Source organism: Magnolia sinica, chromosome 11, assembly GCF_029962835.1.
Source record: "Magnolia sinica isolate HGM2019 chromosome 11, MsV1, whole genome shotgun sequence".
In the NCBI taxonomy this organism is placed as follows: domain Eukaryota; kingdom Viridiplantae; phylum Streptophyta; class Magnoliopsida; order Magnoliales; family Magnoliaceae; genus Magnolia; species Magnolia sinica.
In genome coordinates this window covers 77,759,478-77,787,153 of record NC_080583.1, presented here as the reverse complement: position 1 = coordinate 77,787,153, position 27,676 = coordinate 77,759,478, and the positions used below count along the sequence as shown (strand labels likewise).

General features: G+C 38.7%; 1 protein-coding gene across 4 annotated transcripts in view; it reads right to left on the bottom strand.

The window, feature by feature from the left end:
• The window catches only part of LOC131219428 (agamous-like MADS-box protein MADS2), a 65,241-nt gene extending 45,322 nt beyond the window's left edge, over nt 1–19,919 (bottom strand). For all 4 annotated transcript variants that reach the window (XM_058214549.1, XM_058214548.1, XM_058214550.1 and 1 more), the window contains exon 1: nt 19,528–19,919. In XM_058214549.1, coding sequence (XP_058070532.1) covers nt 19,528–19,712 — 185 coding nt within the window. In that variant the 5' untranslated portion in view covers nt 19,713–19,919. The remainder of the gene's footprint in view (nt 1–19,527) is intronic.
• Nucleotides 19,920–27,676: the final 7,757 nt, after the last annotated feature.

Sequence of the window (27,676 nt, the reverse complement as noted above, 5' to 3'; positions counted from 1 at the left end):
GAGATGAAGCTGCGCACCTTAGAGCAAAGAGCGAGACCCATTCAAGAAGAGAATGGTGTCGTCTACGTATAGGAGGTAGGAAATCTGATTACATCCGCGCTTCAACTTGAACGGATAGCACAATCCCGACGCCACTAGCTTGGATATACCTCTACTGATCACTTCAGCTAAGAAGATAAAGAGACTAGGGGAGAGTCGGTCGCCTTACCTTAGGCCTCTTGTGCACTTAAAGAAACCGCATCTTTCTCAATTGATCAGGATTAAGAACCAGCTATTATTCCAATAACGTTCTACCATTTGCATCTAGGAGGAGGCGAAGCCAAATTTCAGCAATACTTGCGATGGGAAGCACCATTCAACCCAATCGTAAGCCTTTTCTATGTCAAGCTTTAGGACCAAATTTCTGTCACGGACTTTCCTGTCTAGGTCCCTAAAGATCTCTTGCCCGAGAGCGATGTTTTCGGCAATAGAACGACCTTTGACAAAAGCACCTTACTTTAGGGAGATTAACTTGGGGAGGAGGGAGCTCAGCCTATTGGTGATAACTTTAACAACGATCTTGTAGACGACGTTGTAAAGGCTGATAGGGCAAAAATCCTTGAAGTTTTTCACTTTGGAATCTTCAGGATCAAACAAATAAGCGTGGACGTGAACGCCTAAGGGAGGGCTCCCCCTAGAAGAAATCCACAACAGCTCTGTGGATGTCGCTGCCAACTATAGGCCAACACCCTGAAAAGAAAGCCCTTGACATGCCGTCAGGACCGGGCGCCTCATCCACGGGCTGATCTAAAACGGTAGATTTCACCTCCTCAAGAGAGGGGGTACTCAGTAGATGGGCATTGTCCTCGGAGGAAATAAGGGGGAGAATGCATTCCAACAATTTCTTGTCAGTAGGGGGCAAATTAGAGGATAGGAGGGCTTGGATGAATGATATTGCTTCTCTCTTTATAGAAGCCTGATCAGAAACAGTAACGCCTGAGTCTAGCTGAATGCTCTGGATCCCAGATCTCCTCACCCTATCTGATGTAGAAATATGAAAGAACTTCGTATTTTTGTCTCCTTCCTTCAACCAATTGTTTCGGGCCTTCTATTTCCAGAAAATTTCTAAAGCTAGCTCCGTCTGGGCTAGCCATTATTTGGCAGTAGTAAACTCTGCCAGGCTGACCGCAGAGGGGGAGGATTGGGTACGGGCCTCCAACTGAATGATCTCCTACTCGACCATTTTCAAATTCTGGAAGACGTTGTCAAAGACATCCCTATTCCAGGCCTTGAGACTAATCTTAAACCTTCTTTATTTTCAGCATAAGATTTAGAATGGGCTAGACATCCATCTCCATGTTCTATGCCTTTGCAATGACTTGGGAGAAGGATTCATGCAGGAACCACATTCTTTGGAAACGGAAAGGCTTAAGGGGAGCCAGGAGTGAGGGCGGGAAGGATATTAGCAGCGGGGCATGGTCCAAGTTTGACCTGAGGAGGTGCGTCACTAGAAACCTGAGAAAATGATTAAGCCAGTCGCCATTACAAAGGACCCTATCCAACCTAGACCAGATGCGTGAGGGACTGGCATGATTGTTACTCCAGGTAGACCTGCTGCCACTGAAGCCTGCATCTATCAAACCAACCTTGTTGATGACTTCTTTAAATTCTGTACTGCTGGCTGTGTCTTGACTCATGCTGCCCAGCGTCTCAGAATAGTCAGTGATGGCGTTAAAATCCCCTGTGCCAGCCCATGGGCCCGACGTACTAGCTGCCAAAGATTCCATGTGACTCTAGAGGAACCTCCTGCTTAACTTGGAACATTTAGCGTACACAAAAGAGAGCCTGACAGAGGAAGGATGCATCTGGGAAGAGACATCCAAGGAGACCATTTGATTAGTTAAACCAATAACTGAAATGGAAATAACCTGCTTGTGAAAGATCCAAATCTTTCCACCTGCTTCATCATTGGAAATAGAGGAATGGAAGCCAAGTTTCATCTCTATGGCCACCCTTTTCCTGTCCATAGCCATAGGTTCTAGGATGGCTATAATAGAGGGATTATGATCCCGAATAAGCCGCTTTATAGAGTGAATGGTGGCCACATTTGCCACTCCACAGGTGTTCCACACGAGGAGACTATCCATCGGAAACATTTCCAGAATTAACAACCCTTCTCTTCAGTCTTCTTAGGCTGCTTTTCTCCTCCTGACGAGCTAAGGGAAGGACAGCCAAAGACTCTATCCCAGGGACCTTTAGGCTGACCTTGGATAGCGGGTCTACCTCCCCAAATAGAGTTGCAAAGTCTCTGGAGAACTTCGAGGGATATCAGCACCCAAAGGAGAAACGACACCAATCCCATGATTTGGAAGGACCCTGGCTGTGGCATCCCGCTGATCATGAGAAGGGAGGATACTAGAGGACACATTCGACTGCCCCTCATCCATGAGGAGGTTGTAGTTCTTTTGACCGGCCTCTCTGAGGGACAGTCGATAAGAAGATAAGTCTACGAAGATATCCAATTTCCTATAGACTGAGACACAACCATCAGATAGGCCTTTATGGGGGGGCAAGTTCTCTAGCGAGGCCAGCTGAGGTGAAGGGGTCCGAACAGGGGAATACTCTGGCATGACGGCCTCTGGAAATTCTCTGACGCCCAATTCTGAAATTGAGGAGTTTCCATATGATCTTGAAGAAAGGATGTTTCCCTGCTCTTGGTTCTCTGGCCAGCCCCTAGAGCAGGGGAGGCAAATGACAGCCTTGCTTGGGCAGTGATGTAAGACATGATTCAAAGATTACAGTCCTACACCCTCATGGGCCTGGATAGGGGAGTGAACCTGAGAGTTGGCTAGCACTGGGGATGTGGCAGCCCTCAGCGTCTACACAGGGGGAGTGTATAGCTCGGGAGGAACAGCAGCCTGCAACATGGCGAAAAAGCAGAGCGGCTTGAGGATGGGAGATGCTGATCCAGGGTGCTGCATCTCAGCTGCTGACTCCAAAGGAGGATCGATTGGGGGAGCTTCTGGGGATTAGCATGCGTCTGGGAGGGGGCTTTTAACTGTTGGGACTAGTTGGGAGTATGGGGGAATAGGCGTAGGAACGAAAATTGGGTCTGGAGAGACCACCATATTTCGTCGAACATGTAGACTGATATCAGATGGGGGATTTAAAGGCCCGGCAGGACTGTCTACAGCTGAAGGATGATCTACATCCGCTCGATCTCCGTCCCCAAGATAGAGATATATGTCTATCTGAATACCGTGTATGAGAAGCACCACCTTAGACCTATCTGTAAAGATTACAATCATAGTGGGGCCTAACCATATCCTCAATCACTGTAATCCAATAGTCATATCCAAACTTATGATAATGTAGGACCCACCTAATAGAGGTCTTACAAATAGACCTCTACCAACTCAACTAGTGATGAAGTTGATAGAATTGCAATTGATTCAAAGTTACAGGCGTGCTATAAGAACTCTACCAGAAAAATTAGATAATTATCAAGCAGCTTCACAATGGGCATGTCCGATGGCTCTATCTCCACAAGCCGGATCCACGGTACATAGGCCATTGCCCTTAAACTGGGCTTATTAAGATGACCCTGCATGAATGGAACTGTGCCCAAAAAATAGGTGATGGTGTTTTTTTTTTTTTTTTCCATGAATCAAGTCATTAAGATGGACGCGAATTAGATACTGACAATGTTAGTAGCAAAATCGCAACTGAAGTGACGTCACCAAGCTCTATGGGCCCTACCATGATGCATGCATGATATCTACACCATACATCTATTTGAAAAGATCATTTTAAAGAATGAGCCAAAGAATGAGGCAGATCCAAAGCTCAAGTGGATCCCACCATAGAAAACAGTGGGGATAGTGACATCCACCGTTTAAAACTTCTTAGGGGCCACAGAAGTTTCCAATCATGCTGATATTTGTTTTTTCACTTCATCTACCTCTATGTTAACTTATGAATATCTTGGATCTCAAAAATACATCATGTTGGGCCCTTGAAAATTTTCAACAGTGAGTGTCACTGCCCCACTATTTTCTGTAGTGGGGTCCACTTGAACTTTAGATCTACCTCATTATTTTGTTCATGCCATAAAAGTATATCTCCAAATGGATGGACGGTATGGATACAACACATACATCATGGTGGGGTCCACATAGCTTGGTGACGTCACTTCAGTAGCGATTTGGCTACTGACATTGTCAGTATCTAATCCGCGTCCCATTAAGATTGTCCAACTGGCATGACTTTTACACAATGGCCCATCTTTGATGTCCCCCAGAAAAGTGGTCCATATGTATTAGATAAAAACACGAGAAGCCATGAGGGACCAGCATGACAGATTTTAGAAATAAATTCAATGATATTATCAAAATAATATAGCAAGATTTTAGAAATATCAGTTGTTATCACATAAAACTTATTTAAATTTTGAACCAATTCATTATATAATAATATATTAAAATTTATAATTATTTATTAATTTATAATAAATATTTTATTTTTAATTTTTCAGTTCTAGTGAGATTTTTCAATAATATTCCCCAAGAAACCTAAAAAATTTAGAGATCTCCTGAGAAATTCCTGAGCCAAAAAACTACTGAGAGCAAGATTTGCCTATACGATGGGACATTGCCAACAGGAATGAATGTGGATAAAGCTTTGAAATTGAAAGTTACTATAGTTTTTCACATCAGTGTTAAGGCCTCAAGAATTGGGTGTTCTAGTCACCTTTCACGAGCCATTGGTTCCCCAATTTTCACTTCCAAAATTTTCTCTTAGAGAAAGTGCCGCCCTAGCTTGGACTTTAGCACAGCTGCCCCTTGCTTTGATGTAGTGAGAATGAGCTCATGTTCCGCTCTACTATAGAATTCTCTACTTTGTGGATAGTTTGCAAGAAGTCAACAAAAAACATTCTTATTTTAACCTCGGAGAACGAACTTCAATCTCTTTAGCTTAATTGAAGTGCATGAGTGCCAATTTTATTAAACACCAAACTAGGGTGTTAAAAGTTTATGACCTTATCGATCATTATGTAAGGAAATAATGACCATCTTATTAAGCGATATGGGTGTGAAGTAGTCGATTATGAAAGAAAAAGGTTGTAACGGGCCAATACAAGCCAATGAACTTTCATCAACACTATTATGCGGCTGAAATCGCTATTTCAGGCTGATAAGTTTTTGTGAATCAATCCATTATAAAAGTCTTTTGTTTTATTTTTATTTTTTTTTCATTTTTTTTTCTCTTGCTTTTTTAGCTATTTATTCATTTTAATCAGAAAATCTAATAAACTAATTTTACAATAAATCTATGGCTATTTTGAGGATCAAAACATAAAATTGGATTTGGATTTGATTATGTAAAATGGAGTGAACAATTTTATGAAATATTAGAAGAAGGGATAAACCATCACTTTTTCCATCTTTCCATTTTTATTTTTATTTTTTGTATTTATATGTAATGGGGCTAATATACCAAATCATGCTTCTTCTTTTTTATCGATATCAAATAATGCTTGATTGTGTTCGAATATGTACTATTTGGTCAACTTTTATAAGGTTAAGCAATACTGCTTGACAACAACATTCTTATAAAATATGGCCCATTTCACCATGAAATATATCATAAAAAAATGAATAGAGTTTTGGGTGTTATGGAAAAATGCCTCACATTATGAATGTAGGCAACTCTAAATCATAAAAGAAAATGATAAAAATAAAAAATAAAAAACCAAAAGGGCCATATCAAAACAAGAAACAAGAGGAAAAAAGATTTACATAATTTGACAATATGCCTGCTCCAAACAATAGAGATTTCTTATTTACTAGAAACAAGAGAAAAAGAAATACAATGCTTACTTCTCTCCCACCCATACAATGAATTCTACACTAAGGAATATCTAGGAGATGAATTAATGGAATGGAACACTAGTATTGTAAGTATCGATGATATCAGCCAATATATCCCACGATATATCTTGTATTCCACTTGTGCGATACGAAATGCACAAGTATTAGGATATATCTTACATGTTTGATCCGATGAAGATTTTTTTATAATTTTTTTTTACATAAATCATGTTAAATCAGTGTCAAATTGTTACAAATTCATGATTTTTCATGTTTGCATGAAAAATAATTAATTGATCAGATTTGATTTCGAGATTAGTAGGAGATGGGTCAAGTTACGAAAAATTAAAAAAATTAAAAAATATTCAATTTCTTGCAAATTGATTTCAATTTTTGTGTTCATTTGCTAGGTAGCAACAAGCCTAAGAGAAGTTATTCACTAAACAAACTTCTCCTTCACAATAGGCTCTGTTAGCATATTTGTTACGTTGTCATATGTGTGAATATTCTGTAATGAGATCTAACCATCTTCCACCATGTTACGAACAAAGTGATATTGAGCATCGATGTGTTTGGTCTGAGTATGAAATACTAAGTTTTTAGCCAAGTGTAATGCGCTTTAACTATCACAATGAATCACTACTGTTTTATACTTGAATCTTAATTCTTCTAGCAATCTCTTCATTCAAATTGCTTTCTTACATACTTGTGTAGCTAACATGCACTCTGCCTCTATGGTAGACAAGGCCACCATTGACTACAGTCTTGACATCTAACTAACTGCACCACCGGCCAAAGAGAAGATATAACATGTGACAAATCTCATTTTATCATGATCTCTTGCATAATTAACATATACAAACGCAACCAACTCTAAATTTTGGCTATTATAACAAATAATCGCCTTAAAAGTACCATTCAAGTAATGTAAGGATCCACTTCACAGCAATCCAATGATTTCTACCCAGGTTCACTATGTATTTACTAACTGCTTCCACTATTTTATAATGTCTAGTCCAGTGAATACTGTGGCAAACATAAGGCTCCCTACTGCTAATGAATATGGTAATTGAGACATATCTACCTTCTCCACTTCTATGCTAGAACACTGACCTGAAAACAACTTACAATTAATAGGGAATGAGTACTGATGGGGTTAAAATTCTGCATGTTGAAGCAACACAGAACTCTTTCAATATAACCCTTTTGGGTTATCTAGACTTTCCTATTCTTCTTGTCCCCACGTATAGTTATCTCAAGATTTTAATTAATGATACCCAAATCCTTTATATCAATTTTTTATCCAAACGAGCTTTTAATATTGTAATAGCATCTTTACTAGTACCTGCAACCAACATGTCATCCACATACAATAACATGACAAGAAAGCTATCATTTCCATAACTACGAACATAGGCACAATGGTTTCCCTCACATCTTTGAAATTCCAAGCTCACAATGAAAGAATCAAATTACTAATATCAATACCTTAGCGTCTGCTTTAAATCGTAAAGCGATCTTTTCAGCCGATAAAATAGATTCTTCTTGTTTTCTTCAATAAAGCCTTTAGGTTTAGTCATATAAATTTCTTCATCAGGATTCTTTAGAAAAATGGTTTTTACATCCAACTGCTCTAACTCCAAGTCAAGCACCACTGCCATACCTAATATAGTACGAGAAGTACTTAAATGGACAACTAGAGAGAGAATTTTATTGAAGTCAATACCTGATTTTTTTAATCATATCCTTTTACCACTAATCAGGCTTTGTATCTTTCAACATTTTCTTTAGTATCCATTTTCAACTTGTAAATTCATCTACAACCAATAACCTTCTGCCCTTTAGGTAATTCAATCAATTCTTAAGTCTTGTTCTTATGTAAAGCTTTCATCTCCTCCTCCATTGACACTTTCCATTGGATGGCATTCATAGATTCACATGCATGTCTCTCGATATGAAAAAAAACTTGTACTTTTCTATCATGTATACCTAAGCCGTAATATAATCCTTGAGCCAAACAGAAGTTTTTATACATATCTTCGGTCGACCTTAATCACTTCGAGTTTCTACACCCGATATTTCATTTGTATGCTTTTCATCAGCATCATTGTTAATAATACCATCAACTTGCTGATAATCTGAATTAATAATCTGATTTTGAATATCATTTAAAGATTCCATGTCAATTATCTCTTATAACTTTAAGCTCGGCAATTTTATATCTTTCTTCAATGAATCTTCATTAAAAATCATATCTTGACTAATCACTAACTTGTGGGCAGTAGGGTCCTAAAATCTATACACCTTCATTACATTTGTATAGCCAAGAAAAGTACACTTTTTGGACCTCACATCTAGCTTAGTCTTGTGCTTTTTATGAATTCACACATAAACGTTACAATTAAAAGAACAAATGAATCAATAATTAGCAAGTTTTTAAAACCATACATCTTCAAGGATCTTGTAATCAAATATATTCATAGGAGAATAATTTATCAACATCTCAATTAACGGCTTCTGCCCAAAAACACTACTCAAGCCTAGCTAAACTCAGCATGCTTCTAGCTGCATGATCCATAAGCGAATGATTCATATGTTCTTCGACTTTGTTCTACTGTGGACTACCAAGGACAGTGCGGTACCTCTTAATGACATGCTCACTGCAAACATCCTTAAATTCTTTTGATGTGTATTCTCCTCCGTTCTCCTGCTACCTCCCAATTGATTAGCGTGGCAACACCATATATCTTAGACTCGGGCCCTGATTCCTTTCAGGGACCAAGTATTAGCCAGAGACAGGGACCCTCTAGCGTTCAATAGCAGCATCAAATCCATTCGTCAGACAGGCTAGCCAAAGAAAGAAGTAATAGTCAAGGGAATCGATTTTTCAGGAAGGCCTATGACCTTCCTCTCCTCATTAGGGGCTTGTATCTGTTAGATAAGGTGGGATTGGGGTCAATTAAGAAGCTTGGGGGGGGGGGGGGGGAGGGGATCTTCTAGTTAGTTCTCAGGGCGCTCTTGTATATGGAAACGATAGGAGGGCCAACCTTTTTCTATCTAGATGCCACTTGAATAGTCAAAGTCCTATAATTTTTCTATGATCAATGGAAATAGATTTTATTTTAAAAATAAATAAATCCATTCATCTTTCTTGCAACCCTAGCCCAATCCATGCAACGTTATTGAAGACATTGCCCATATATTCTATCAAAGTGAATTAGCTACTCAAGTTTGGTTTTTTTTTTTTTTTCTTGGCTTTTCGACATCTATGTCCAACTAGATTAGTCGATTAACTAAAGGGTAAAGTTCTAGGCAAGCAAGGCCAACTCTTTATATAGATTCACAAAGCTTCGAGGCATTGCCCCCTGTTTTATCATGTGAGAGCTATGACCGGCCTGATATGGTAGTAGATTTGAAGACTCTAAGGTCTAGGTAGGGAAAATTATTGTAAAGGTTTCTAGATGGTTGAGTGAAGTGGGTGGGCAACTAAAGGAGAGATAAAAAATCTTTCACTGAAAGGCCTAGCTTGAAATATTTGGGCTTAGATCGATTCATCGAAAGTAGAGTAATGCTAGGGTCATTGAAGTAGTCAAATGGGTCAAGCCAAAGCAGGGTTGGATAAAATTGAATGTAGATGGCTCTTCTAGAGCTAATCCTAATGACAGTGGGGGAGGGGGAGTTTATAAGGATCATCAAGGGTAGTTGATATTTTCTTTCAATAGCTATTATGGCAGGGTCTTCAACATTGTAGTTGAAGCTCAAGCTCTGGTAGATAGGCTAGAGATCCGTGGTGAGTTGGAGCTTTCTGTTAAAGTCCTTCAATATACATTGATACACCATCCTCTAATGGCTCAAGCTTTCTGAGTAAGTGGTTCTTTGACATGGTATTAAAGAAGAAGGCCTTGGGTTTGAATTTCAAGATTATCAAATATGCCTCCTTAATATATTCTCCCATGGGGGGTCATTTATGGTGTGAGTTATGAGTGTCCCTCCACCATTGCCCAGTATATTCTCATGTAGAATTCTACCTTGCACATGCAGGGAGTGTTAAAGTCCCTCGATATATATTGATACACCATGCTCTAATGGCTCAAGCTTTTAGAGCAAGTGGTTATTTGACACATTCTAACATCATTGTCGAGTCAGATTCGCGAGTGATTGTGGAAGCTACTTCGAACTCTTAAGCTGTAAGCCCTTAGAACATTTGTTATAGGATCGACCGTATTTAGTTCATAAGGAGATCCACCATTTTTAGGATTGCTCACACCTTGCGAGAAGGTAATGCGGTGGTAGATGCACTGGATAAGATGGGCGGTAGTGGCTACCCAAACACAAGATACCAAACTAGATCGAATTTCCGGTGCCCCCATCAAGGGACTACTGTCTCTAGACAACATTGGAGTGGGTTATATTAAAATGAAAAAGACCAACGATCCACCCTAGATGGAGGCAGATTGGTTTGTCTTCAGTTGGGGGTCATTTAGCTCAGCTCACGTCTGGTAGGAATATTCCAATTGCAAAGGTCTTTTGGTTGGCTATTCAGTTGGGGCTGGGCTACTGGTACCTTGATGGTGATTGCATTTCTGGATCCAAATCAAGCAACATTTTCTTCCTTTATTCTTAATGCTACTCTGGTTTGTTGGGGTGTTGTTAGTGGGAAAGCTTTGTCTTGCATCTGATGGTGGGTATGGATGGTCTCAAGTAGTTTCTTCAACAATGTTTGTTGGGTTGGAATTTGAAACCGTTGTTGGTTTTGCTTAATTCAACTAGAATGTGATGGAGAGGGAGTCTTTCTCCTGCTCTGCCTCATCTAGTCCCCCGTGTTGCCTTGTTACATGATCTAAGTATGTGAAGGGAAGGGAACAAAACTTTTGGTAGGGCCAAAATCTATCCCAATGGAGTTGGTTTTATTGTGAAGCCCTTATGCTGCTAAGTATGTAGTTGATAGCAGCATTTAAAAATTAAAAATAAAAATTGTAGTTGATGGTGCTCATCCTTTTTATTTTCTATCTTCCAAGGGTTGCTCTGCTTGGTTGCCTTGTTCACTTGCCCAGGTGCTGGTTTTAAAGGTTCTTAAGTTGTCAACAGCTAGTAATGTTTAGATTGGGTGCGAGCTCTAGCTCTTCTCTTGTAGGGAGATGTTGGTCTATCAAAAAGAGGCTTTATCATCGATCTTATCGCCTCAGCCAGGGAAGTTCCTTCTTCGGTCTTGTTCTGCTATGAGGGACATCCCCTTTTCCTTTGTGTTGATGTGGTGGGTGGCTATTTTTTGTTTCACCGGTATCACCAGATTATGGAGGCTTGACAGGTAGAAATTATATAATGGATATCTGCTTGCAGCTTCCATTGTCTTTATTCAACTCAAAGGAAATCTTCTTCAACCTCTATCTTGGATTTGTTTGTCTTGAGCAACTACAGATTTGAGTGTATATGTCGTAGGAATCATTGATCCTTTTTTTATTTTTTTTATTTTTTTATTTTTTTTATGTTAGGTTATATGATAGGTGAGGTACAACCCTTTTTTGTAGTGCCCACGTGATGTTTGTAAACCCTTTTTGTAGATCAACAAAGGTTTAAGTGGTGTGCTCCACCTTTCTTTAGAAAAAATAACAACGGAAACACTTGCAAGATGCTACATCGTAACTTAAATCCTATCACTCTATGCATCCCAAATCTTAGATGTATTTGACTAGGTATTTTGCTTCTATTAGCTTTGCTCATAGGAATTTGCCCAATAAAAGATTCCAACACATCTTCATGCTTAGGCTTCTCATGACTTAAAATAAATAAATAAATAAATAAAATAAAAAATAAAAAATAAATGCTTCTTATGACTTTAGTCACTCTCCTGATTCTTAGGCCACCCTCAAGGTATGGAGTATATAATTAGACTAGCGAACTCGACGATGCTTCTTTCTTCCTTTGCATTCTCTACAAAATAAATAAATAAATCACAAGAATTGTTACTATCTTTCTACATGCAGATAAAGGGGCATCCAATGTAGCCATTGTATGCATAGGGTAGATAACCACGACGTGCTCAATAAGAGTTAGCCTACTTGCTAAGGAGAGCAGCTTGACCTCCATCCTTCAATCTTAAAAGTCATCTTCTCTAAGAGGTGATGAAATTGGGCCAATCTAATCCGGCCCTTCAAGTTAGGGACCCAGGTAAGTCATCAAAAGAGAAGCTTAACTAAACCTAGAAACTTAGGTGATCATATTTGAGTAGGCCCTGGGCAGTCTATTTGGAATGATGAAGCAACTTTTCTTCATAAGACATAAGGAAGTCCATTAATCATGCCATTAGAGACTTCTTATCATTCAAGAAAGTAATGGAATCATCAACAAATGTCAAGGGCAAGATAGTGGGGTCATTGCATGGCCATGTGAATGTTGGAACGTCCAAACCAAACCAACTTTCTAGACAGTCCAGATTCATCCAGTTCCATCGATTCTCCCTCGTATTTTTTAGATTCCTCCAAATTCATCCAGATGTATTTCTTGGTAGCTAAGAATGGAGGCCGTTGGTTTTCTAATGCTTTGGAAATAGGTTTATTTAATATTATTTTTTGTTTTTATAAAAATTATTTAATGTAAATACCCTTGTCTCACATATACTCATCTAGAATGAGGGCATTTTGGTCTTTTTACATGGTATCAAATATCTATATGAAGGGTTGTGGTATTGCACGTCGAAATCAAGTATTTAGACAATTCAATACATATAGTTTTTAATATTCACTTTCTCTTTGTAATGTGTGTATGGTCCTAAGGCTTCGTAAAGCCAATCTTCTGACAAAAAAATTGGTATCAGAACCTAGTTCGTTGAAAGATGGCCACCACAATCTACCCACAGATTCCAAAGTTGTCTAAGAACAGCTATGAAAATTGGTGCATCCAAATGAAGGCTTTGTTGGGTCAAAAGATCTATGAAAAATCATCACCGACGGGTACATAGAGCCCACTACAGAGCAAGAAGCCACCTACTTCGTTGAGCAAAAGGCCATCCTCAAAGATTAAAGGAAGAAGGGCAAAAAGGCTCTGTTTCTTATTTTTTATTTTTATTTATTTATTTATTTTGATGAAACAGCCTGCTTATCAGGCTAGGATTTCCTTTTGATTAAATTCCACCGCTGAAAAGTACATCCATTTGGGAGGGCCCCCCACAAAAAATTCGGGGACCACACCTATCATATAACCAACAACGACAAAAAAACACCAAACCAGCATATAACAACCGCGGAAACCCCAGCACCTCACTTAAGCTACTGGAAGAGATCCCACCCTTCACTTAACCGATCGAAGCGCACAGGCTCTGTTTCTTATTTATCAAGGGTTAGATGATTTAACCTTTGAGCGGATAGCTGAAGTAATATCAAGCAAGCAAGCAAGGATGGGAGATCCTAAGCACTATATTTAAAGATGTTGATCATGTAAAGAGGGTTTGGTTACAAACACTTAGAGCCGAGTTCGAGGTCGCACATATGAAGGAAGGTGAGACAATTTTTAATTATTTTTTAAGATTACTTATAATTGTCAACAACTTGAACAGAAATGGTGAAAAATATTGATGATACTCGTGTTATTGAAAAAGTGTTTCGATCCCTCACAACCAAATTCGAGCATATGGTTATGGTCATCAAAGAATCAAAAGACTTAGAAAAACTCTCCATTGGGGAGTTGATGGGATTGTTGCAAGTTCATGAGTAACAAATGCAAAAGAATGATGGATCTATGATGTTAGAACAAGCCTTAGAGTCTAATATGACTTTAAATGAATTAAAAAAAAAAAGGTTATACATATCGTAGGGGCCGTGACACTCGTGCAAGAAACAGAGGGCATGAATATCATTCAAGCCGTTCACAAAATCAACAAAAGTTCACCAATTTTTGTGAAAAAGAAAATGGTAGAGGCCGATCCATGTGTAGTCATGGAAACACAAAGAACGTTCAAATGATATAATTGCAAGAAGTTCAGCTACTATGCATATGAGTGTTGGAGCAAAGTCGATTAAGATGAACAATCCAATTATACCGAACCATCACATCATGAAAATGAAGACTCTACACTTCTCCTTTCACAGGAAAATGTGTATGAACAATCTAACGTATGATATCTTGACACTGGTGCAAGGAATCACATGTGTGACAATAAAGAACTGTTTGTTGAACTCACATAAGGAGTTCAAGGCAATGTGAGCTTTAGTGATTCATTTAAAATCATAGTGAAAGGAAAATATAAAATTAAAATCTATTAAAAAATAGTGTTCCAATTACATCTACAATGCGTATTACTTCCCTATTATGAAAAATAATATCTTCAGTATTGGACAACTCCTCGAAAAGAGGTATGTCATACACATTGAGAACTATTCTCTTTATATAAGAGATGAACATGTAAGACTGATTGCTCACGTCCAAATTGAAAAGAATCAGATGTTTCTGCTCCATATTAATATAAGACTTGAAAAATGCCTCTATGGACCTATGAAGAATGATTCATGGAAATAACATATTTACTTTAGGCATCTCCATTTTAGTGGCCTTAAACTATTGTCCTCATCAGCATGGTATATGGCTTGCCTACTATTGAAGCTTCAGAACATATGTGTGAGACATGCACACTTGGCAAGCAACAAAGGAACTCTTTTTCAAGTGAAGTGTCCTGAAGAGCAAAGGAACCATTGCAGTTGGTTCACACTGATATTTGTAACCCACTTTTTTTTTTTAAACTGCTATTTCTATTCAAAATGATGAGACCAAAATTTACATTTCGGACTTCCCCAAGAGAAAAAGGACCCGGGGAACGTCTATCATAACTAGCTCGGGAAAGGAGAAAATAAAGAACCAAAAAAGGTAACTGAAAGACCGAGAGACAGCCAAACGCCACGCTATAGCTCCCTAATTGCCCCCGACCCCACCTTATCTAGGAAGAGTAGTCCTCCGAGATGGGGAGGGAGATTAGCATCACAGATTCAGAAAAAAGGGGGATTGGCTATTGCTCCCTAAGCGTGTTAAGACATCAACTAAGGCATTTCCTTCCCTGAAGATATGCCGAAACTCGACTTGAGACACCCTTTCTTGGAGATAATAAATACTTTATTACATTCATTGACGATTTTAGTAGAAAGTTGTGGGTGTATTGCATCTAAGAGTAATCTACTGCCTTCAATATTTTTAAAAGCTTCAAAGCTTGTGTTGAAATTGAAAATAGTTATAAAATCAAAGTTCTTAAATCTGACAGATGTGGGGAGTATACCTCAAATGTATTTCAAGACTATTGAAAGGAACAAGGCATCAAGCAGCAATACACTGCATGTAGCCAACACACCATAGTAGAATGGAATCATGGAACGAAAAAACTGCACTATTCTCAACATGACAAGGACCATGTTAAAAGAAAAAGGCCTGCCAAAGAGTTTTTAGGCAGAGGCAGTTACTTGTATTGCCTACTTACTTAATTCGTACCCTACTAAGAGTGTCAAGTATACGATATCATAGGAGGCATGAAGCGGTTACAAACCGAGCGTGGTGCACCTAAAAATCTTTGGGTGTGTCGCCTATGCTCAAGTTCAAGAGGCAAGAAGAAAGAAGCTCGATGATCGTGGTGAGAACTGTATCTTCATCAGATACAGTGAAGAATCCAAGGCCTATTAGCTCTACAATCCACTAACCAACAAAGTAGCAATGAGTAGAGATGCAGTCTTTAGCGAGGAAGAAGCATGAAAATTGAATGAAAAAAGAACGATAAAAGAAAATCAAATCGAGGTATAAGAACATGAAAGCTAGGAGTAGACCGTTACAACACCCACTTGATCTGATTCGCCAAAAATTTGTGAAAGTCCAGGAGCACATTCTATCTCTCCTGAAAGTAATTCATCAATTTAAATTTATGTTAACCCTTCTTCATCCAACTCTCCTTCACCCATGGCTCCTATCAAAATGAGGAGTCTAAGCGCTATCTATGCATGAGCAAATAGAAGAAGTCAATATATTCTTCTTGTAAGTAGACCATAATCCTCTTACATTTCAAGAAGCCATAAAAGAAGAATGCATGAGAACTTCCATGGAAGAAGAGATTCATGCCATAAAAAAGAATCATACATGGGAGTTGACTACTCTTCCTAAAGGCCAAAGGAGTACTGGTGTCAAATGGGTGTACAAGATCAAACGTATAATCGATGGTGAGATTGATTGCTATAAGGTAAGACTTGTAACAAAAGATTACAAAAAAAAGTACAGGGTGGACTATGAAGAAATCTGCACTCATATTGCTCATCTTGATACTCTGAGAATGATAATCTCACTTGCAACCCATCATAGTTGGATGATCTACGAACTGGATGTGAAATCCATATTTTTTACTAGACTACTCAAAGAGGATGTATATGTTGACTAGTCTGAAGGTTTTATTTTGCAAGAGGAGGAACACAAAGTGTACTGACTGAATAAAGCTCTTTATGGGTTGAAGCAAGCTTCTTGTGCATGGAATGCAAGTATTAACAATAATCTTCCAGAAAACGGCTTCACCCAATGCTCATATGAACATGTGATCTACATCAAGAAGAATGCTCATGGAGATATGTTAATTGCATGCCTATATGTAGATGATCTGATGTTTACAAGGAGTAGTCAGGTCAATGTTTGATGAAGTCAAGATGGGCATGTTTAAAGAATTCGAAATGACAGATTGCGGACTTATGTCATTCTTTTTGTGCATTAAGGCGAAGCAACAACATGGCAGCATCCACATATATCAAAAAAAGTATGTAAAGCAACTTCTTAAAAAGTTCAAGATGGCCGATTACAATGCTATAAATATACTTGTAGTAACGGGCCCGAAGCTGATAAAAGAAGGAGAAGGAAGAAGCGTGGACTTGACTTTATTTAAGAGTCTGATTGGAAGTCTCAGATACCTCACAATCACTATGCTAGATATCATCTACAGTGTTAGGCTTCTAAGTAGGTACATGAAAGCATGAAAAGAATCATATTGACTTGCTGCAAAAAGAATCCTTAGGTATGCTAAAGGAACCGCGGAATTCGGTCTCTTCTATCCATACAATGATGAAGCAATATTATATAGATACTCAAATAGTAATTGGAAAGGTGATCAAGATAAAAGAAAAGGCATCATGAGATATGTATTCTATCATGGATTGACTGTGTTCACGTGAAACTCAAAGAAGTAAATTGTGGTCGCTTTGTCCACATAAATCTCAAAGAAGCAAAGTGCCTTCACAGCAAACACATTTGGAGGCCACATTAACACTGGACCTTTAGACAATTGCATCAACCAGGATAGCCCTTAACAAGATTTTCCAGACAAACGCCGCTATCTTCAGAGGATGGAGCCTATTCCAAGCCCATTTGGTCCAAAGAAGCTTGTGTTGATGCCGACTAATCATTTCCCGCTCTGATTTAAGAAAGAAGTTACCGAAAAATGTCAAATTCCAAATGAATCTGTCCTTCCTGTTGGATAGATAGATAGCATTGTCTTAAATAGCTAGTAACACCGCAAGGGGGAGTAAACCTTCAAGATCAGTTACCAAAGTGGACACAGAGGTCCATAATCATGGCGTCCTGCACAAGGTGTAGAATAGGACCTGCAGGACCCTCAATCAGCACCCCATCTCCATACCAATTTTGTCTCCAGAAGTTGACTTGTACCTCACTGATGAGCCATCATGAGTTATGGATTGAAAATAATAGCTTTCTGCCCAAATCCTAATTAGCTTACTAAAACATCATCTTATCACTAATGAAATCTTGAATATATTCTCCAATAAAGATTTTTTTTAAAAAAGAACCTAAGTCACTATATTTTTATCAAGAACTGTATTGATTAATCTACATGCATCCACCGCAAAACCAACAAATAACACTAATAACATAGTTCATCAACAAAGTTCAGATAGTGTGCATCCAAAAAAAAAAAAAAACACAATCTTACCACTAAGGAAATCATCAATCATATTCCATTTCAGAAGCCATCAGAGCTAAATCACCATGTATTATTATTATTATTATTATTATTATTATTATTAAGAACTTACCAAATATAGACAAGTAACAGAAAAATAAAGAATAAAACATTAAAGACATAAACCCTAATTAAAAAATAAAATAAAAATAAAATAATACATCATCTTAGCACTGAGAGAATCCTTTCTCATATTACATAAAATAAAATAAAATAAAATAAAATAAAATAAAATAAAATAAACCATAAAAGCTAATCAACATCCTTCCACGAAACCATAGACGATATTAATATAACTTACAAAATTACACCAGCAACCCTAATCATCTCACCGAAAATGAAATTCTTAATCATACTTCATAGCGAAGTCTATAAAAGCCAAGTCACTATATTTTCATCGAAAGCTGGAAGAATCCATATCCTATATATGGTCGAAAATACAACCTTACAAATATAAAACCTACAAAGTTACACTAATAACACTAAAACCATCGACTTACAGCTATGAAATCCTTAATAACATTCGGTAAGAAAAACATAAAACCTAAACCACTGTATTTTTATGGGGAGCTGCACCGAATCCATATCCATGCGTCGGAAAAACAAATATATATATATATATATATATATAAACATAAAATCTATAAAATTATATTAAGAATACTGCTACCATAATCTTACCCATAATCAAATCCTTAATTTTATTCTGTACCAAAAGCTACAAAAAGCTAAACCACCGTATTTTATCGAGAAACGAACCGAAACCTTCGCGCAAAGAACGCAGCAAACCTTCTCTAAAAATCAATAATTCAAAATAGGAAAAAGAAAAGGAAAAAGAAAAGAAGCCAGACAATTGTATTTTTTTTATTATAGAGAATCACTGCAAACCTTCACAGAAAAAAAAAATTTAAAACAAAGAGTAAAAATTACACTATTATCACTAATAATACATAATTGAAAATGAAAAAAGAAAGGAAAAAAAAAAAGCTCATAATTTCATAAAAAGCAAAGCCTACAGCATCCACCAGCCGAGAGAGAAAAAAAAAAGAAAAAAAAAAGGAAAAGAAACGAGAAGAAAATGGCAACGAATCCGACCTAATAACCCATCTCCATTGTCCAGAGAAAAAAGAGAAGAAAGAACACGTCACAAGATCTGTTAGAGTATAAAATGATGGTACTCTGATTTCCCTCTCCGAATCAAAGCCTCAAAAAATAAAAACTAAATAAAAAGGAAAGATAGAAAGAAACCAGTACTTCATGAAAATCCACATCCACAACAGATCAGTCAAAGAGTGAGAGAGAGAGAGGGAGAGAGAAGAAGAAGAAGAAATAGAAGAGAAAATCCAAACCATAACTAACAAAAGAGATCTGAAACAAAACCAGAAGAAAATCCATTTCCAAACCATACTGATTTACCATCCGAGAGAGAGAGAGAGAGAGAGAGAGAGAGAGATTAGAGACATGAAAAGCCAATTCCAAACAATCACTACACTTCACTGAGAGAGAGAGAGAGAGAGAGAGAGAGAGAGAGAGAGAGATAAATGGCATGAAAATGAAATCCCAAACTATCGCAATCTTTCATCATATATAGACAGAGAAAAATGACACGAGAAATCCAATTCCAAACACTCGCTATATCTCACCCAAACAATAATGGAAAGATAAATTGAGAGAAAGACAGGTTATGGAGCACACCTAGAGCTGCTGCAGAACTCATAGAGCTTGCCCCTATTAGAGAAGATGATGAGTGCAACTTCAGCATCGCAGAGGATGGAAAGCTCGTACGCCTTCTTCAGTAATCCATTCCTCCTTTTCGCAAACGTCACCTGCCTATTTATTTTGTTCTCTATCCTCTTCAGTTCTACTTTCCCTCTCCCCATCTCTCTCTCTCTCTCTCTCTCTCTCTCTCTCTCTCTCTCTCTCTCAGAAGAGCTACTGCAGCTTCTGAGATTATGTTTTCTAATATATTTCGGAAGAAACCCTTATTTAATGGGATTTTTATGGATTGGGCTTGTTTGGCATCAAAATATGATTTGGGCGAATTGATAAAAAGTAGAAATCGACTGAGAGAGACAGGAAGAGAGAGAGAGAGAGAGAGAGAGAGAGAGAGAGAGAGAGAGAGATGCGGTTATTTTGGCGTTGCGTTCCGAAGGATGGAGGGAGACGTTCTATGATAAAAAGAAGGCATCTATATTCGAGCAGGGGACGTGTCGGTTCTGCAGTGGCCCGTCGTGGTACTATCTTCCTAATGACGGGATTGCCCCTCTTAGCTTTAAGAAATTACGGTTATATTCTTCGGTTTCTCACAACCAGAGAACTTGCGGGCCTTTCGTACAGATAGTGGGCGGTACCTTCGCTGACGTTGAATGATAAACTTCATTTGGATGAGATCCACACCGTCCATCAGGTGTTCCATACTGGTTTTAGACTATAAATATGAAATTAAGCCGTTTATGATCTCAAGTGGCCCATATAACATGAATTTAATTTTATAGGCTTGATTTTACATAATCCCCTACAATATTGGTCCCAAAGACCCCTTATATTTTACTGATTTTTATTATCAATGGTGAAAATTAAATTTCATAGCTTATGGAAGGTCTCGATCTAATGTATATATGTCTGGCTTAACTATCAGTTATCGCAAGTCAGGCTCTCCGCGTGCCTACGCAATTCAGGGTAGCGCAGCCCTTGTCTCGAACGGTTGAAATGGTGGGCGAGGTTCCTGTGTTAGTTTTGCAAGATTTAAAAATGGTGGTGACTCTTTCATCCAACCGTTCAAATTGCTGACCCAACTGTGGCTGGGGCACAACTAAAAGTTTCACTGAGAAGATAATATTATCCATCTATTTTTCCCATTGATTTTGAAGCAATGACCACTTTAGTTCTAGCCACCCATTTGTTGATTACAATTGGACCGTTAAGATTGATTGATTATTGTGTTTTAGATATCTGATCCGAATCCACAATTTGAATGGTCCGAAAAGATTTACATCAATGCCTCATCTGGTAAAATAAGCCACTACCATTTTTAAATAGTATACAACTAACATAGGAGCCTCCCTTGATGAGTCCAGGATAATAGCTAAGTGGGGCCCACCTTGATGTATTTTCTGTATATCCACTCCGTCCATCAGCTTTTCCAGCTCATTTTAGGTCATTTCGCAAGGAATGAAATAGATCCAAATCTCAAGTAGACCAAACCATGGGAAAGAGTTATGATTGACCATTAAAAACAGTTTCCTATGGTACGGTCCACTTGAGATTTTGATCTGCTTCGTTTTTGGAACCATACCCTAAAATGAGATGGGAAAGCTGATGGACAGACTGGATTTACAACACACACATCAAGATGGGCCCAACAGTCAGGTAAGCTGTTACCCCGGACTAACCAAATCCGCGTTCCATGTTCGAAGAGAAACGATGACTACAGTGGCTGTACATTGGCATTCATAACATTAATTTCTTTTCAGCTGACGTTCATACTTATAGGATATCAGATCCGTGAAAAAGGTGGACCCTAATAAATTTTAGTTATATGATATAAAAATCATTCGGATCGACTCATTGAATAGGCTCCATCAATATACTGAACGGAATCATCGTCTGTCCATTGATTTTGAAGTTTGGGCAGACCTAATCAATTTATCTGGCTGATTTTCAAAAACACTGAAAAGAACATTTCATCACACCTTTTCTACAGATCGGATCTTCTATGGAATAATATATACATATTAAAATAAATGGTTGTATCTACATGTTCATGTACAGCATCTGTAAGTCGGCATTTCTCAACGGGGAAGCTGCATGACAGGGGCGCGGACTAGGTACTACCCCCGCCTGTTCGGAGCTCGAGACAGGAGGAGGCTCCGAAGGCCACTGAGGAGCCACTGTGATGTATGAATTTTATCCAAACCGTCCATCCATTTTTTGTCATAATTTTAGAGTAATTGAAAAAAAATGAGACAGATCCAATCCTCAAGTGGACCATACCATAGGAAGCACCGGTGCTAAAGTCGTCCATCATTGAAACCTTCGTAGGGCCCACCGGGTTGTTTATTTTCTATAAAACATGTTGAAATGATCATATACAGATGGATGAAGTGAAAAAAACAAATTTCATCTTGATCTAAAACTTTTGTAGTTCCTAGGAAATTTTCAACGGTAGAAATTTAATCCCCACTGTGTGCTCCATTTGAGCTTCTGATCTTCTCTTATTTTGAGATCAAGCTCTAAAATGATATTGAAAAATGGATGGACGGTGTGGATAAAATTCACACATCACGGTGGCCCCTCAGTGACCGTCGGAGCCTCCGCCTGTCCCGAGCTCCGAACAGGCAGGGTAGTACGTAATCCGCGCGCGTATGACAGTATGCGTGGTTAATTTGATACTTCGGCGGACTACGAAGCTTCATACACATGCGCTTAAATTTGCATATAGAAGAATTTTAACTGAACTTAGAGGGTTGGAATCGTGGGGCCCACCGTAAATGGGGGGTATGATTATCATATCAGACTGATTTAATGGTGTTAATCACCGATTAATAGATATTGTTTATTCAATTCGGACAGCTCAAACTTTATCTTTTCAGCCGTTAATCACCAAAGCCTTTCGCATGAAGTTCGTGCACTGAAAACCTAAGTGGGCCCACCGTGATGTTTGTGAGAAATCCATCTTGTCCATCCATTTTGTAAGTTCATTTTAGCAAAAGGGATAAAAATTGAGCAGGATCGAAGATTCAAGTGGGCCGTACTAAAGGAAAAAAGTGTTTAGGGAAATTCGTACGTTGAAACTTTCCTAGGGCCCATAGTGATGTTTACATGACATCCATACCAGTCATAAGGTCATTCCTACTGATATGAACTGAAAGCACGGATATTAGCATGATTCAAAACCTCCACGGCCCTACGAATATTTCAAATATGAACGTTCAATTCTCACGTTTTCGGCCCATTTGAGTATTGAATCTGGCTCATTTTTTACTACAAGCCTTAAAATAGATGGACGGCATGGATGAAACACATACATCATGGTGGGGCCCACAGAACACCGACCACCAGCCATTGGCTGGTGGCAGGGGGAGTAGCCAATTCGCTCTCTATTCGCAGCTTTGCACCTGCTTTTTTAGTAGAGACGGTCCATACGGGACTCGATCCCTACTGAAGTGACATGATACTCATTGATTGGTCGCTATTGAGGCGTACTAGTATCCAAGGAGTAGTGATTCACACCTATGTTCCACTGAGAAAAACAAATAAAGAGAAGAAAATAATATCTTACGAAAGGAGCTCACGTGACACACCACGTCGCACACCTATGGTCAAGGCCGCAGCCAAACCCATGCTTGTGCGTGTTTGAATCACACAATTTTCTTACTTTAGTTTACATCACAAACCAATAGTGAAAGATTAAAAACAATGCGGTGAAATAAATACTACACATGGAGAAAAAAGAGATAAAAACATGTTAGTCTTTCCGTACATTTTAAATCAATCACTCCTATTAAGACACCTTGGGCTAAAAGTCGGGTGACATCATCTTCTCATGGGTCACACATGTATGCATTGAATGTAGATCATTGGATTATTAATTTTATCAAACCACCACTTGCTCTAAAAGTTCGAGCCATTAGAGGATTGTGTATGAATGTATATCAAGGGACTTTAGCACTCGTGTGTGGGGTGGAGCTTCACACGAGTGTAAGAACTCTATTTAGTGGGCCTCACTGATCAACGGTCTGGATTGTTATACAGTTGGACTGGATGATTGAGTAGACCAGTAGGCCCCACTTCAGGTGATGCGCTGCACAGTCTATTTGCGCAGCTCTGCGTACTAGGGCTGGAATGCTATAGCTGTCTTACGCAGACAGCAGTTTGAGTTGAACTAGGATGCTACAACGTGGAGCATGGGAGAGAGAGTTGTGATGGGTTTCAAACTCCCTCTCCACAGACTTTATAAAAGAGAGCTGGGTCCCCAATCCTACACCACAGCAGAAATTCGAGTCCCATCTACTGATTTGTAGAAAGGGTGTGAAGGAGAGGAAGATCCTAAGTTCTACAAGTATTCTGGTATTCTTATCCGGCTTCCATGGCAGCGTCTCAGCTAGGTAAGCTATCCGACCCCTGATCGCCATGTCCCATGCACAGACAGATCCGTGGGCCTATTCCGCATCTAGATTAGATCCCACAGTTGGTATCAGAGCCAATGTGCATAGGAATGGATGATCAAATTCGTCAATTAGGGCTTTCAAATTCGAAACCCATACAGCAATTAGGGCTTTCTAATTTGGATCCCATATCAGATCAGCATCAGGGATTTTTCAAATCTTTGAATTCCTGAAACAGATCAACATTAGGGATTTCGAATCCCATATCAGATCAACATCAGGATTTTTCGAATTCCTGAAACAGGATTTCGAATCCCAAATCCAGATTAGGGATTTCAGTTCCAATAGCCCTAAAATCTGAGATTTTAGATTCGAACCCCTAAATGCAGACATCCGATTAGGGACTTTTGATCCAGTAATTAGGGATTTGAACCCCAATTACAGAATCCAGAGTTAGGGATTTCGAAATCCCCAAATCCGGTTGATTAATTAGGGATTTTCGGAATCAGATCCCCAAATACAAATTAATTAGGGATTTCGGAATCCAGATCTCCAAATACAGTTTGGGAAATTTTGGATCAGACGCCCAAAATTCTTCTCGTTAGGGTTTTCCATACCCTCACCTGTGTCTTTAAAGGAGGCAGCCATAGATACCCTATTCACCGCCGGAGTTATGTATCATCTTTGACTTCAGCAGATTCGAGGTTACAACCTCCATTGATGGCCGACTGGATCCTTGTATCCACCATCTTCCATCCATGGCAGCGTCTCAGCTAGTTGTGTTCTTCCCTGGCCACGGTGGCCATCATCGTGACTGGAGATTCTTCCCGTCGGTCTGGTGATGGACGTCGGACGTTCGGTCCCAAGGATGGCTGGCAGCGACGACTGCTTCGAAACTAGGGCGAGCAGCAGCAGCAGCTGTTTTTTTGAACAGAAACAACAGCAGCAACAGCTGTTTTGTTTTCGAACAGAAGCATTAGAGGCAGGGATTTAACCTACCCGAATTTTGGGTGACGGGTTTGCGGACCCGATTGAATGATAGTCGGGTCTGCAATTCAGGACCCGAACCAGATTTTCTATTATCCAATATTTCTATAAGTGGGCCCTGACATCATTCAAGGCCCATTGGTCCGATAATCTGGTCCACTTGATATCATTCTGATATAATTTTATTTTTATTTTTGGCCTGGACCATATATGGGTTCAATCATGAGCGTATGATCTAACTCATTCAGGAGGATAGGGACCATTTATTATGATCTGACCGTTTATTAGTTTGATCAGGAACTTTCATCTGACTTTTAACTCATCTATTCAAACTTATGGACAGCCATACACAGATCTACCCATCAAATTTATTCAATCCATAATATCGGTCCATTATTAGAATGTCAAGAGCTCGATTTAATCATGCTCATTTGAACAAGTACAGATCAAATGAGAGTCCTGATTCGGCCCTATTATTTGCCCATCACCCATATTTAAGTATTGATATGGACCGTTGGAATGTAAGGTGTGAAACCTATTTATATGTTTCACTTAAGGTCCCTTTATTTCCAAAAGAGGTCAGTATCAACTAACTTATGAGCCGCATCGGACTAATTAAGATATAATCCATAGAGAGGCAGGATTATAATAGCAATCATAAAGTCTATATTTGTAGTTTTGGATTCAGTTGTTTTAGCCACCATAGTGACCTCAATCGATGAAAATATTGCAAGTACAAACTTGTAACATTGGGATAAGTGGATTACATACAGTTGCGTTCACATTTTCATGCATACGGTAACGAAAACACAGACGATTACCATTTGGCAGTCAAGTGAACGGGTGAAGTAAATGGTGCTGGTGATGTAAAGCTGAAAGACTCATCTCACCCACAGGTGTTGAGTGTCTCAAATTTACATGACTGACATCACTTAGCTTCATGTTCAGGAGAATCACTAACATGTTGTTATTACCTCCCACAGGAGGAATGATGATGATGTAACAGATTCTCACTAAGATGTGATGGTTGGGCCCATCTTCATCTTGGATGATTCAGTTGATGCATGGCTCAATCTGAATTGATTAACTTTGCCTGATATTTATTTACATTCACTAAATTGCTTTGTGAAATAATGAACTAATGTGAGTATATGTGTATCTCTTATATTTCAGTCTCAATTTCAACTAATACGCATCAAGTCCCTGCCTTAAATGGGTCTAATTATACTCAATGGAAGAACGCCATTGAAGGCTGTCTTCAATTAGATCTTGCCCTGATAACACCAGAACCGCCAAAGCCATCTGATAATGCCACTGAAGCTGAATATAATAGATGGGTTGCATGGTTTAGATCAAATGATACATGCCTGAAAGTCATTAAATATTCAATTTCTGAATCGATGAAGGGTGCCATGCCTGAAACAGATAAGGCTAAAGTTTTCCTAACTGAAATGGAAAAACGATTCAAGAAATCTGATAAATCTGAAGTAGGCATTCTTCTGAATAAATTGACTCGCTTATCCTACGATGGAAAAGGCAACATCCGTGAATACATTGTAGAGCAGATCGAAGTTGTTTCTAAGATCCGTGCTCTAGGGCTTGTACTCACTGATGATCAACTGGTTCATTTGATCATGAACAACCTACCTCCCTAATTCGGCACATTCTTGGTAAACTATAACACTCTGAAGGACATGTGGACATTGGATAAACTCATCACACAGTGCGTCCAAGAAGAAGACAGGATCAGACAGATGATAAAAGTTTAAAATATTAATATGGTAACTTCAGGACAAGGGCATGGGCAAGGGAATAAAGGTAGAAAGAAGAGGAAACAAGGTTCTAATAATGGATTCTCTGGTCCTCCATCTGGAAACCATGAGAATCAATCTGGAAATGGATCTAAACGCAAACGGGTTAAAGGCAAACCGTGCTACTTTTGTAAAAAGACGGGTCATCTAAAGAAAGACTGTAAAGGTTTTAAGAAATGGCTCATAAAGAAAGGTAATTATTCTGTTCTTGTCTGTTTTGAATCTAATCTGACCGATGTGTCAGTGGATTCCTGGTGGATAGATTCAGGAACTACTATTCACATATGCACTTCTATACAGGAATTACTATAGGCCAGGCCACCAACTGATGCGGAGCGCTCAGTATACGTAGGCAATGGTGTCAAAGTTGACGTGGAGGCAATAGGAGTCTATAGGCTTAAGTTGAAGACTGGTCATTTTTTTAATTTAGTAAATACATTCTGTGTGCCGTCTATAAGGTGCAATTTAGTTTCAATTTCCTATTTGGATAAGTTGGGATATTCGTTTCACTTTGAAAATAAAAGTTTTAGTATTTACTTTAATTCGATTAAAGTTGGAACCGACTCTTTAGTAAACAACTTATACCAGTTAGACTTGATTGCCTCTCATGTCTATAATATTAATACCTTGCATGGAAATGTAGTGGGATCCAAGCGAAGACTAGACTATGAGAATTCCTCCATGTTGTGGCACAGGCGGCTATGCCATATATCTCGTGAGAGATTAGACAGGCTTGTGCGAGAAGGAATTTTGCATTCTCTAGACTTCTCTGACTATAAAGTATGCATTGATTGCATAAAAGGCAAACGGACTAGAACGAGAAAGAAAGGTGCAACCAGGAGTGTAAATCTATTAGAGGTTATACATACAGATATCTGTGGACCATTCCCTACAGCCTCATGAAGTGGCCACAAATATTTCATTACCTTTATAGATGAC